Consider the following 13,999-nt stretch of genomic DNA (forward strand, 5'->3'; position numbering starts at 1 on the left):
TAGCTCAATATAGATAGGGTCATTGGGAAGGAGGGAAGGAGGGAAGGGACTGGGGGCGGGGAATAAAGAACAAAAATGTAACAAGAATAAACATAGAAAAGGAGCAGCCAGTGTTTAGAGGCCTAGTGTAGGCACCTCTGTTAGTGGAGGAACCCTGTCCTGACAACTGAAAAGGAGGCTGGGGAATAGTGGGAAGATACTATCTTTTCTCCTTCTCATCCCACTTCCTGAAATTCTGGCCTCTGCATTCTCAGTGTATTTACTGCTCTACTGCTTGCATAAGCCCTTTGTCTTATTCTATAGCCATGTTCCTGTGTCTCCCATGTTCTAGAAGACTGGTAGCCATGAAGAGAGGAGACCACCCTATTTGTCTTATAGTCCATATCACCTGTCCATGGCACAAGGCAGACTCTTTATATAAGGGCAATTGAATGAATTTAGTTGAGGACATGGGTAAGCAAGAATATTAGTACAGACAGACCAACTGTGGTCAGACAGTCTTGACAAGAAGTGGAACTTGTGAAGGTTGGTGACTGGGCGCAGGAGATTAGAAGATGGTTGGCAGGGAGGAAAGTGGGAAGGAGAGGGTTGGGTTGGGTTCTAAAAAGGCTAGGAAGGGCATTAACACTGACCTGTGCAACAAGATGGAACCTGGTGCTGGTGGCCAGCCCCCACCAAGTCTGAGAAGGAGCCAGAACTGCCATGGCTCCTTCAGCTGAAAGCTACAGCGATGCTAGTTAAACCTGCTTAAACATGGGTGAAGAGGCGAGGTAGATGGCTAGTCACAGGTACAACTAGATGCAGGACTCACCTGGTGCCCTCAAAATATATATGTGTCCTCTGGCTCTTTCTCCTTAGCTTCACTCTTGGGCACACCTTCACACTGAATGACCAAGTAGCCTCAGGCTTGTGTCCTGCAAAAGTCCAGGGACTGACCAATCAACTGTAACTAGGTTATTTTCCCACAGCTGACTCAGGTGGGGCCACAAGAGCTGGGGGAAGAGGGAAAGGCAACCACAGAGGGGCAGTGGTTGTAGTGGGTATTCCCAGAGTGGGGAGTGTAAACTGGGCAGGCAAAATCATCAGGAGAACACTGCAAGGTTACAGTCCCTGATTTAAGTCACCACAAGAAGCTGGGGGTCCTCTTACATGGTGCTGTGCACATAAGTCACTCTTTTCCATGTTTTTCAGCATCTCCATGACACCGTGAAGAGGAGTCTTGATAGCACCACCTCCCCTCAGAATGGTGAACAGCAGAATGGCTATGGAGACCTCTTTTCTGGGCACAAGAAGACCCGGCGGGAGGCCCCCCTGGGCGTAGGTGTCTCTTCCAATGGCCTGCCTCCAGCCTCCCCCCTCAGCCAGCCTGATGAGCCTGGTGCAGAAGCCTTGCAGGCCAGCGGGAAGCACTCACTGGGGCTGGACTCCATGAACAAGAAGTGTCTAGCCGACTCAAGCCTCCACCTGAACGGAGGCAGCAACCCCAGTGAGTCATTTCCTCTGAGCCTGAATAAAGAGCTGAAGCAGGAGCCTGTGGATGACCTGCCTTGCATGATCGCAGGGGCTGGAGGCTCCATATCCCAAAGCAACCTCATGCCTGACCTCAACCTTAATGAGCAGGAGTGGAAGGAGCTCATTGAAGAGCTGAACAGGTCAGTGCCTGATGAAGACATGAAGGACCTCTTCACTGAGGACTTTGAAGAGAAGAGGGACCCCGAGTCTTCTGGTTCTGCCCCACAGGCCCCCTTGGCACCAGATGTTAACATTAAGACAGAGTTCTCTCCAGCAGCCTTCGAACAAGAACAGTTAGGCTCTCCACAAGTGAGGGCTGGGTCTGTAGGACAGACCTTTATGGGACCGTCATCCGGGCCTGGGAGCACAGATTCACCTAGCTTAGGGGGCTCTCAGCCTCTGTTCCACACCTCTGGTCAGCCCGGGACAGACAGTCTGAGTCCCAGCCTGATGCCATCAGCCCAGGCCCAGAATGCACAAAGAGCCATATCCAGTGTGGTGTTGCCTAGCCAGGGCCCAGGAGGGACCTCAGAGCTGTCCTCTGCCCACCAGCTTCAGCAGATCGCCGCCAAGCAGAAGCGTGAGCAGATGCTCCAGAATTCACAGCAGGCTGCCCCAACACCAGCTCCAGGCCAGATGTCCACATGGCAGCAGGCAGGCCCCTCCCACAGTCCCTTAAATGTTCCTTATACCATGGAGAAGACTGCTAGCCCTCCCAGCTACAAGCAAGACTTCACCAACTCCAAACTGCTCATGATGCCCAGTGTGAACAAGAGCTCCCCTCGTCCCGGAGGCCCCTACCTCCAGCCTACCCACGTAAATCTGCTGAGTCACCAGCCACCAAATAACTTGAGCCAGAATGCTGTGACTAACCAAGGGTCAGTGCTAGACTATGGCAACACCAAGCCCCTTTCTCATTACAAAGCGGACTGCGGACAAGGTGGCTCTGGCACTAGCCAGAGTAAGACAGCCCTGATGGGTTACCTTCCCCAGCAGCTGCCTCATCTGAGCAACGAGCAGAGCTCCTTGTTTCTGATGAAACCAAAGCCAGGAAATATGCCCTTCCGATCTCTGGTTCCACCTAGCCAGGTGAGCCTGCAGCTTTATTCTCTTACTCTGTATCCCTGTGATTACCAGGTCTCAGGTAGTTGGAAAACAAAGGGAAAGAACAAGGGATCAGCTGCAGTTAGTTGTCCTTTGACTCCTTGGGAGTAAAAATTGACCAAGCAAACCTGGGTTGAGTCTTAATAAACAAAAATAGGGTAAAAATTTTTGGCTTTAACTGTACACACTTTTTTTTTTTCTTTTTTACAGAGACAGAGAGAGAGTCAGAGAGAGGGATAGACAGGGACAGACAGACAGGAACAGAGAGAGATGAGAAGCATCAATCATTAGTTTTTCATTGCGCATTGCAACACCTTAGTTGTTCATTGATTGCTTTCTCATATGTTCCTTGACCGCGGGCCTTCAGCAGACTGAGTAACCCCTTGCTGGAGCCAGCGACCTTGGGTTCAAGCTGGTGAGCCTAGCTCATACCAGATGAGCCTGCGCTCAAGCTGGCGACCTCAGGGTCTCGAACCTGGGTCCTCTGCATCCCAGTCCGACGCTCTATCCACTGCGCCACCGCCTGGTCAGGCATGTACACACTTTTGATGGATCACCTGCATTCAGTCTCGCATGTCTTTCATGCCACACATTTAAGTAATTTTTGGCTGGATTTTGTAGGTAAAGATTAGACTTCATGTGGTCCTTAGAGGCTTTGCGTTTTCAAACTTAGGTCCTCAGGGTTGCCAAGCTGATGCTTTATTCACTGTGCCAGCACCTGGTCAGGCTAAGGCTTTGCGTTTTCAGATCTCTGTGTTCAAAACACCTGAAGTTCTAGTAAGCTTATAATCTTTTAGGTGAGTGCTGCCTCCATGGTTCTTTGGTCATGATGGGGAAGCCGCAGAATCACATGGCTCTGCAGGTAGAGAATGGTCAGGGTCATGATTTACTTCTCTACTCTGCTCAACTGTTTGAGTGTCTCCTCCCTGGGAACCTTCCAATGCTTGGGCCTTGTACAATAACAGAGTGTACCTGACTCCCTCACAGCTGGGGTGCAGCACAGTTCGGGCTCACTCCAGTGTGTCTTGGGCTGTCTCCCACAGGTGCACCATGTAGCTCCATTGAAACTTTATAACAGTTGTGTTAACTGCATTGTCTCCTGTTCTTCAGTGCTCTAGGCAAGCCGACAGTGGATAATGTGTGCCTTTGTGTATGTGTAGCTGGTAACACCATGAGGAAATTGGCAAGCTCATATATTGATGAGGGTGTGTAAATGGGCACAGTGCTTTTGGAAAGTAATTTTGACACTTTTTTTCACAAGCCATAAAAATATTCATAAGCATTGACACATTATACCCCTGCAAGAAATAATCCCTACAAAAGAGAAAGTAATACATCAGATTTTCATTGTAGGGTTATAACTAGCAGTCCAAAATGAAAGCAGTTTTGGCATTTCTCAACAGAAGCATGCATGTGTAATGTTGAAACTTCCACTTATGTCATCCATTAAAGTGCTACACAGCCACGAAAAACAGCTTCATGAAAGAGGCACAGTGACACCTGCCATTCTAGTAGCACTTGGCACCTCACAAGGCACTCTTGTCACCCATCACTTTTGCTGATTGTAGTGAGTGAGGAAATTACATCAGAACTCTCTGCTCTCAGGTTAGAATATTGTAAAGATTAAATATACAAATGAATAAGGACTGAAAAGGAGCTCAAGAAATTGAATTTATTTAAATGATAATTGCTTTTTGCCTGTTTCTGTTTTGAGTTAAATTTTCCCCTTCTTTTAAACATAAGTAATGATGTTAAAATAACATTGTGGTAACCTTTGACATGACTTTCATTTTTGGTCCATGTATTAATAGAAAATATTTGTTAAAGTTCTTATTGACACTCAGTATTTTTTGAGCATGAGTATCTGACAAAAGCCAGGCAGTCTCCTCCCCAGAAAGTGCTGTACACAACTGGACAGACAAAACCGTTTCAGGCAGTTCAGGGGCAGCCCCACCACAGGGACCCAAGGTTTGCACACACAGAATGTGGTATGTCTCCATCATCACAGAGTCCCCTGAGTGCTCTCCCTTGGGGCCCACCTGCACTTACGCATTCCAGTGAGCAAGGGTATATAAGCTACAGTTGCTTACAGGAGCTAGTGTGTGCAAACATATGAGCTTAAGTGTAAAATCACACCCTTGCTCCTGGCAGATCACAGGAAGCAAAACTAGCTCGCTGCTGGTAACTGACTGTTCGTTGCTGTGCCTGGATACTCAAGTGTTCACTCTCTTGGTCTCTGAGGGCCCAACACTGGAGGGCGGCCGCACTGGAGCCCTCTGCAGGGAGCCAGGCTCTCATGGGGTGGAGCTCGGCTGCTGTAATCGGAACCAACTTCACTTTGCCGCACTTGACTTGAAAACCCTATCTGTGTTGACAGGAGCAGAACCCTCCCAGCGTCCCTGTGCCAGCCCAGACCTCCAGCGTGGGGACCCAGCCTCCTGCCGCTTCAGTGACCAGCACTCACAGCAATACCCCCTATCTCAGTGGCCAGCAGCAGACAGCTGTAATGAAGCAGCATCAGTTGCTTTTGGATCAACAGAAACAGAGGGAGCAGCAGCAAAAGCATTTGCAGCAACAGCAGTTCTTGCAAAGACAGCAGCACCTTCTGGCAGAGCAGGTAAAGAAAAAAGGAGGAAGAACCCCCTGCCTTCCCTCCCACACCTCTGCCTGCCTCCCAAGTCACCACAGTGGCCACAGGCCCCACTGGGTACAACACACATGTGCACTCATTGCATGTTCTGTATTAGAATGCTTTGCCCTTTTAAAAACCTCTTTCCAGAAGTATGGTGTTTCTCAGACAGTGGTGGCCTGTGTCAGAAACAGCTTTCTGTCACTTTGTGGGGATTGATGAGGGCAGAATCTGTGGCTAAAACTATCTGTTAGGGCCCTGGCCGGTTGGCTCAGCGGTAGAGCGTCGGCCTAGCGTGCGGAGGACCCGGGTTCGATTCCCGGCCAGGGCACACAGGAGAAGCGCCCATTTGCTTCTCCACCCCTCCGCCGCGCTTTCCCTCTCTGTCTCTCTCTTCCCCTCCTGCAGCCAAGGCTCCATTGGAGCAAAGATGGCCCGGGCGCTGGGGATGGCTCTGTGGCCTCTGCCCCAGGCGCTAGAGTGGCTCTGGTCGCAACATGGCGACGCCCAGGATGGGCAGAGCATCGCCCCCTGGTGGGCAGAGCGTCGCCCCTGGTGGGCGTGCCGGGTGGATCCCGGTCGGGCGCATGCAGGAGTCTGTCTGACTGTCTCTCCCTGTTTCCAGTTTCAGAAAAATGAAAAAACAAACAAACAAACAACAACAAAAAAAAAACTATCTGTTAGGAATATTTTTTCCTGTTCTTTGTCAGCAACCACCGAAGCACTGAGTTTCCTGGCCTGTGGACTCACTGGGACCCTGCTTGGTTGTAAATGGGGAGCTGTGATGGCCAGAGTGTGAAGCAGGGAAACGAGGCCCTGCGTTGTAGTCAGGACTGGCAAGCCCTCCAAGTCCCACAGCCCATTCACCTGGTCACCAAGGATAGTGTGCAGGTGCTCAGGACTTTCAATCACATCTTTAAGACACAGGGGAAGAGCTAGCCATCCAGCAGTTCACGTTGTTTGACAATGGCTTTATAACCCACATCACTGCCTCAGTTCTGCCGTTTTTTAAATAACAACTTTTACATGACATACAGTTCACCATTTAGAGTGAATAAGTCTGGTTTTTAGTATATTTACAGAGTTGTGCGACCATCATCACAATTTTAGAACACTTTATCATGTAAAAAGAAACCTTATATCCATTCAAAGTTATTTCCCCCATCTTCCCAGGCCTAGGCAGCCACTACTCTATCCTTTGTCTCTATAGATTTCCTTATTTCTGAACATTTCATGTAAGTGGATTCAAGGTTCACCATGTTGGAATGTGCATCAGCACTTCCCTCCTTTTCAGGGCTGACTCTTCTGCTGTGTGACTGTCACGTCGTTCATAAATGGAGAAAAAAAAATGTTGAATCGTTTTTTAAACTTTCTGTGGACATAGGTTTTCAATTTTCTGAATATATATCTAGGGGTAGAATTGCGGGGCCATATGATAAGTCTTATGTTTATTTGGTGTTTTTTTTTAAGATTTTATTTATTCACTTTAGAGAAGGGAGAGAGAGAGAGAGAGAGAGAGAGAGAGGAGCAGGAAGCATCAACTCCTATACGTACCTTGACCAGGCAAGCCCAGGGTTTTGAACCAGCAACTTCAGCGTTCCAGGTTTATGCTTTATCCACTGCACCACCACAGGTCAGACTAAATCTTATGTTTTTTTAACTTTTTGAAGAGTTGCCATACTGTCTTACAAAGCAGCAGCGCCATTCTCCATGTGCACAGCAGTGTGTGAAGGTGCCGGTTTTGCCACATTGTCCTACACTTGTCTTTTTCTTCCAGCCATCCTAGTGCATATGAAGTGGTATACTAGTGTGGCTTTGATTTGCATCTTTCTGATCTGCCCTTCATTTTTTTTTTTTTTTTTTTTTTTTTTAATTTATTTATTTTACAGAGACAGAGAGAGAGTCAGATGGATAGACAGGGACAGAGAGACAGGAACGGAGAGATGAGAAGCATCAATCTTTAGTTTTTCGTTGCGCCTTGCGACTTCTTAGTTGTTCATTGATTGCTTTCCCATATGTGCCCTGACCGCAGGCCTTCAGCAGACCGAGCAACCCCTTGCTGGAGCCAGTGACCCTGGGTCCAAGCTGGTGAGCTTTTTGCTCAAGCCAGATGAGCCCGTGCTCAAGCTGGCAACCCCGGGGTCTCGAACCTGGGTCCTTTCGCATCCCAGTCCAACACTCTATCCACTGCGCCACCGCCTGGTCAGGCTGCCCTTCATTTTTTAAAACTGGTACATCACTTTTTCTTTTTTTCATTATTGCTCCTTAGCTCTGGCCCATCCTTCCGTTTCATAGTGTGTATTAAAAATCCCAAAAGTGCTTGACCAGGCGGTGGCGCAATGGATAGAGCGTCAGACTGGGATGCAGAGGACCCAGGTTCGAGACCCCGAGGTCGCCAACTTGAGCACAGGCTCATCTGGTTTGAGCAAAAGCTCACCAGCTTGGACCCAAGGTCGCTGGCTCAAGCAAGGGGTTACTTGGTCTGCTGAAGGCCCGCGGTCAAGGCACATATGAGAAAGCAATCGATGAACAACTAAAGTGTCGCATCGAAAAACTGATGATTGATGCTTCTCATCTCTCTTCGTTCCTGTCTGTCTGTCCCTGTCTATCCCTCTCTCTGACTCTCTCTCTGTCTCTGTAAAAAAAAAAAAAATCCTGAAAGTGACATCGTGAGCATTTTGTCCACAGGAGTCTATCTGTGAGTAACAAGCTTGAACAGTTTTTTTCTTTAATCTAACACTGTTTTTCTTTTATGTGGGTCTTGTTTTGTTCTGTTCTTGGCATTTTCTAGGAGAAGCAGCAGTTTCAGCGCCATCTTACCCGCCCACCACCCCAGTATCAAGACCCAACACACAGCACCTTCCCACAGCAGGTTGGACAGTTCACAGGTGAGGAGGCCTCTAGAGTGATGGGGTGGGGGCAGGGGAAGGCAGGCGCTGCCCAGAACAGGTGGTCTTTCCCACTCGTCCTGAGTTCCTGCTCTCTGCCTAGCTTTCTGCTAGGTGCTCCGTGGGTTCACTTGCTGATACAATCTTCAGTCTGCCTAAGGAGCCTGCTTTCTAGTCACCCTGTAGGCCAGGAGAGTGTTATAGAGGCAGACCACTTTGGCTGGGTCCCTGGCTCTATAGTCTTTTGAAGCAAAGTCATTTCTAGTTGGAAGATACCTTATCAGCAGGAAATGGCTTCTTTAATTCTTAAGTAAGTTCTTTGCTTCAGCAAAATGGCCTCTCCTGGTTTCCAGATAAGGAAGATGTAATGTGCTTGTGTAGCCTCTGCTTCTTTTCCTGTCTACTCACTTTGGTGTCGTGGTGGCGATATCAGCAGTGGACAGTCGGCCAGGAACGGGCAGGAAGCTCTAAGAGGTCTCAGCCATTGCATGCAGAGGCGAGGGAACCTGGGCACTGTTGCTCAGGCTGTCACTCCAGAAGCACAGAGATGCCAGTTGACAGATGCAATAAAATGCATCTGTGGTCTGCTCTTGCAGTATCTTCCCTTTCTTGGTCAGTGACTTGCTCTAAAGTGTCCCAGAGAAACTGACCAGAGCCGTGCGTTCCAGAAGAGACCAGGTGGAGTTTGTTGTGCATGCTGACCAGGACCAAGGAATTGAGATCGGCAGGCATCTCAGAGTCTTGGATCTCAGTCAGCTTTCTTGTCCTCACCCCTCCCATCTGATGTTGTGGGCTGTCATTGGGGCTGAAACAGAGTCTTCCTCCACCCAGTTTTTAGTTTGGTGCTCGTAGAGAGAATGAGAATAGAAGCAAAGTACTGAGTTAAGGCCAACTCCTGAATAGCCACTCTCCTGCCCACAAAATCTTGCCTCATTTTCCCCATGTATCCGTGTTCAAGGCAGAGCTCCAGACAGTAAGTTCCATGAGGAAAGCACTCTGCCCCATTCTTTCCTGCCTCACCAGCACAGTGTCCACCACAGAGCGCGTGCTCTGTAGTTCCTGCTGGTTGCAGTCTAGCCGCTCTGCTCCCTGGGGGGTCTGTGGTGTAAAGAGGAAGCTCCTGCATTCTTCCTCTGTCACCCCTAGGGAGCCCATTGTGTGCACCCCTCATGTAAGTGCTTTTAGACCAGCAAGACCTAAACCACAGACAGTCCAGTCCGCTTTTGGCCCTGCAGTTTTAGTCTCTTAAGTGGCTGGGTGCTTTCCCCACACTAGCCACAGCGCCCCCCCCCCCATTGCCTTTCATAACTTCATACCTTTGCACGCAACGCTTTTCCTCTTTTCTTTATCTAGAATACTGTTCCTCCAAACTGTTAAATTGCTAAAGTTCTTTTTTTTTTTTTGTATTTTTCTGAGGCTGGAAACGGGGAGGCAGTCAGACAGACTCCCGCATGCACCCTACCGGTTCCACCCGGCACGCCCACCATGGGGCGATGCACTGTTGCGACCAGAGCCACTCTAGCGCCTGAGTCAGAGGCCATGGAGCCATCCCCAGCGCCCAGGCCATCTTTGCTCCAATGGAGCCTTGGCGGCGGGAGGGGAAGAGAGAGACAGAGAGGAAGGAGAGAGGGAGGGGTGGAAAGCAGATGGGCGCCTCTCCTGTGTGCCCTGGCTGGGAATCGAACCCGGGATGCCTGCACGCCAGGCCGACGCTCTACCACTGAGCCAACCGGCCAGGGCCTCTTTTTTTTTTTTTTTTTTTAGCAAGAGACAGACAAGAAGGGAAAGGTGAGAAGCATCAACTCCTAATTGTGTCACTTAGTTCTTCATTAATTGCCTCTCATATGTGCCTTGACAGGGGCTAGAAGGGCAAGCAGAGCCAGTACCCCTTGATCAAGCCAGTGACTTTAAGATCATGTTCCTCACTCAAGCCAGTGACGGATGAGCCTGCACTCAAGCCAGCAACTTTGAGGTTTCAAACCTGGGACCTAAGTCCCAGGTCAACACCCTCAGTCAGGCTAAACTTCTACTCTTTTTTTTTTTTTTTTTTTTCTGAAGTTGGAAACGGGGAGGCAGTCAGACAGACTCCTGCATGCGCCCGACCGGGATCCACCCAGCATGCCCACCAGGGGGTGATGCTCTGCCCATCTTGGGGCCTCGCTCTGCTGCAATCAGAGCCATTCTAGCACCTGAGGCAGAGGCCACAGAGCCATCCTCAGCGCCCAGGGCCAACTTTGCTCCAGTGGAGCCTTGGCTGCAGGAGGGGAAGAGAGAGACAGAGAGGAAGGAGAGGGGGAGGGGTGGAGAAGCAGATGGGCGCTTCTCCTGTGTGCCCTGGCTGGGAATCGAACCCAGGACTCCTGTATGCCAGGCCAACGCTCTACCACTGAGCCAACCAGCCAGGGCCTAAACTTCTACTCTTTTAAAACCCAGTGTAGGCCCTAGCCAGTTGGCTCAGCAGTAGAGTGTTGGCCTGGCATGTGGATGTCCCGGGTTCAATTCCTAGTCCAGGCACTCAGGAGACGCGACCATCTGCTTCTTCACTTCTCCTCCCCCTTCTCTCTCTCTTCTCCTCACCCTCTCTCACCCTCCCCCGTTTCCCCTTCCACCCACAGCCATGGCTTGATTGATTAGAGCACGTTGGCCCTGGGCACTGAGGGTGGACCCTGTGAGCTTCTGCCTCAGGTGCTAAAAATATCTTGGTTGCAAGCATGGCCCCAGATGGGCAGAGCATCAGCCCCAGACGGAGGTTGCTGAGTGAATCCCAGTTGGGGTGCATGTGGGAGTCTGTCTCTCTATCTCCCCTCCTCTCACCAACCAACCAACAAAAAAAATCCCCATTGTGTTTGTCACCACTTCTCTGAAGCCTTCGCCATGTCTTCCCAGGCAGTTAGCCTTCATCCCCTGTGCTTCCACAGCCTGCCTCCCAGCCTTTTTTGTAACCTGTCAGAGCACATGGAGTCTTCACCTCCCAAAGGCAGATCCTGAGTCTGATCCTTAAAGCCCCAGTGCCCGGTATAGGGCATGTACAGTGCAAAGACAGGGTGGGCCTGGGAAGGTGAACCAGCCAAGTCCATTGGCTTCCCTCTCCTTGGCTTTTCACCTTCCTCTGTGCCTGTCTTATTCTCCTCATTGCTGCCTCCGTGGCCCCAGGGCTCTCTTCTTCTAGGTTCTACCGACTAGAAGTGGATTTTTGTTGTTCTTGGTGTTCTGATTCTGCTGTTTGTGCCTGTAGGACAACGGCTGTGCCTTGGGTCATGGAGGTGTCTCCACATTGGTGGTCAAGAAATGCCAGCGTGGCTGACCAGGTGGTGGCACAGTGGATAGAGCATTGGACTGGGACACAGAGGACCCAGGTTCAAAATCCCGAGGTTGCCAGCTTGAGTGAAGACTCACCAGCTTGAGCATGGAATCATAGACATGACCCCATGGTCATTGCCTTGAGCCCAAGGTCGCTGGCTTGAGCAAGGGGTCACTCGCTCTGCTGTAGCCCCCCAGTCAAGGCACGTATGAGAAAGCAATCAATGAACTAAGGACCCGCAATGACAAATTGATGCTTCTCATCGCTCTCCCTTCCTGTCTGTCTGTCTATCCTTCTCTCTCTCTTTCTCTCTCTCTCTCTCTCTCTCTCTCTCTCTGTCACACACACACAAACAAAGGAAAAATCCCAACTTGATTGACAGAATCTTCTCTGTCTTCTAGGGTCTTCTGCTACTGTGCCTGGCATGAACAACTTGGGTTCATCAAACTCCAACTGTCCTCGAGTATTCCCTCAGGCGGGGAATCTGATGTCAGTGGGCCCTGGACATACTTCTGTTTCCTCTCTCTCCTCAAGCTCAGGCCAGCAGGACCGGGGTGTGGTTCAGTTCACTGGCTCCCAGAGCATGCCACAGAGCAGCCTCTATGGCATGGCCTCTGGCTTAACCCAGATGGTTTCCCAGCCCCCACCACAGGCCACCAATGGACATGCCCACATTCCACGGCAGACAAGCATGGGCCAGAACACCTCAGTCTCTGCTGCCTATGGACAGAACTCTCTGGGAAGCTCTAGCCTCTCCCAACAGCACAATAAGGGGTCCCTGAACTCTGGTTTAACTAAGCCACAGGTCCCAAGGATGTCAGCAGCCATGGGAGGCCAGAATCCCTCCTGGCAGCATCAGGGAATGCCAAACCTAACTGGCCAGACTCCTGGAAGCAGCACCATCAGCCCTTTCACTGCAGCCTCCCGTTTCCACATACAGCAGGCCCACCTGAAAATATCCAGCCCCCAATTCTCCCAGGCAATGCCCAATAGGCCCATGGTGCCCATGAGCTCAGCTGCTGCAGCAGGGCCCATGTTACCTCCCGTGAGTGCGCAGCAGAGGACCAGTGTCCCTACCCCAGCACCTCCCCAGGGAACCCCGCAACAGGGCTTGCCGGGCCTGAACCCTGGTGGGCCTGAGCTGGGGGCCTTTAGCCAGAGCCCTGCCCCATCCATGGGTGGCCGAGCAGGGCTGCATTGCACCCAAGCCTACTCTGTGCGGACTTCGGGCCAGGAGCTGCCCTTTGCCTATAGTGGGCAGCCAGGTGGCAGCGGGCTGGGCAGCATGGCTGGAGACACCGATCTGATCGACTCCCTGCTGAAGAACAGGACTTCGGAAGAGTGGATGAATGATTTGGATGACCTTTTGGGGCCTCAGTAATGGGAGAATTTGTGATGTTTTCAGTGTTCATATATCCTGTATTTTTGTTCTCATATTCAACAATGAGCAAGTATTTGGACCAACAGCCCACAGCCTGGGTGCTAGATGGGTAGAGCAAAGTCAGGGGCTGAGGCCCCACCTGGCTGGGACCTGCAGAGCTCCTGCTCCGACCCAGCAGTGTGGTCTGTCGGGCTGGCCCCCAACCATCTGCTGGCATCACTACCTGGAGTTGGGACAACAGGACAGGGTTCTATAGGTGATTTTCTATACAAATGACCAAAAACCCAACAGTTATAACAGTGAAACCCCACAACGTCAGGCTTATAAAATCTGTGCCATTGTGTTGACTTCATTCAAGATCTCCACTTGCCCCAATGTTGGGGACAAGTTTTTGTTGAAACTTTATATAGCAGAACTATTTGCAATTTGTAGCATAGAAAAGTTTAAAAAATTTTTAAAGATTTTAAAACAGGATAGGTGATGATTTAAGTTGATTAAGTGTCATTGGAAACCTAGGGCTTCCTTTTAGGAGGTTTTTTTTATTCTTGCTCTTTGTCAGCTCTCAGGGGAAGGGGCGGCACTGGAAAGTCCTTTCCATCGGTCAGGGCTGCGACTGCACATGCCAAAGAGGCGCAGAACGCCAAGCTGGCAGAGCTGCGGATGACGCAGGCACAGCCTTTCCAGCAGGCCTTCCAGAATGCTGTTCTTCCAGGTGGGAGAGTTCTTCTTTCCAGGCAGCCGCCAGGCTAAAAATGCTGAAATGGATTACTTGGGGTTCCTGTGTCCCCTTTTGCTGTAACTACCTTATGCAGTTAGTTACTCTGACAACGGGCATTTAATGTGTTAGAAGGTGATCAATGTTGAGTAGTGCACATATGTCTTCCCTTCACCTCATCTTCACTTCCCATGACCTTTTTTGCTGCCTTCCCTTTTTTCTTTTCCCAGCCCAACTGGAAACCCTCTTTAAGGCAACGCTTTAGTAGATTGGAAAGGAAAAGAAAGACCTGGCATTGTGGGGAGGAGGAGGGATGCTTTGAGGAAGGACAGGGAGGCCCCTGCAGGCCAGGGCTGAGGAGGGCTCCACTGTTTTCACTCTTTCCACTCCGTCAGCTGACTTGCACTTTTTAAAGAGAATTGCTTTATAACACTAATACATCCTTTCAAGTGGATTTCTCTTTTAAGGT

The 13,999-nt window shown here is 50.3% G+C and overlaps 1 protein-coding gene across 1 annotated transcript in view; it reads left to right on the plus strand.

Moving 5' to 3' along the window:
- The window catches only part of MAML1 (mastermind like transcriptional coactivator 1), a 58,074-nt gene extending 45,062 nt beyond the window's left edge, over nt 1-13,012 (plus strand). The window contains exons 2-5 of the mRNA XM_066278536.1: nt 1,192-2,601; nt 4,994-5,233; nt 8,037-8,133; nt 11,836-13,012. Coding sequence (XP_066134633.1) covers nt 1,192-2,601; nt 4,994-5,233; nt 8,037-8,133; nt 11,836-12,815 — 2,727 coding nt within the window. The 3' untranslated portion in view covers nt 12,816-13,012. The remainder of the gene's footprint in view (nt 1-1,191; nt 2,602-4,993; nt 5,234-8,036; nt 8,134-11,835) is intronic.
- Nucleotides 13,013-13,999: the final 987 nt, after the last annotated feature.

The sequence above is a fragment of the Saccopteryx bilineata genome, chromosome 4 (assembly GCF_036850765.1).
Source record: "Saccopteryx bilineata isolate mSacBil1 chromosome 4, mSacBil1_pri_phased_curated, whole genome shotgun sequence".
Classification (NCBI taxonomy): Eukaryota; Metazoa; Chordata; class Mammalia; order Chiroptera; family Emballonuridae; genus Saccopteryx; species Saccopteryx bilineata.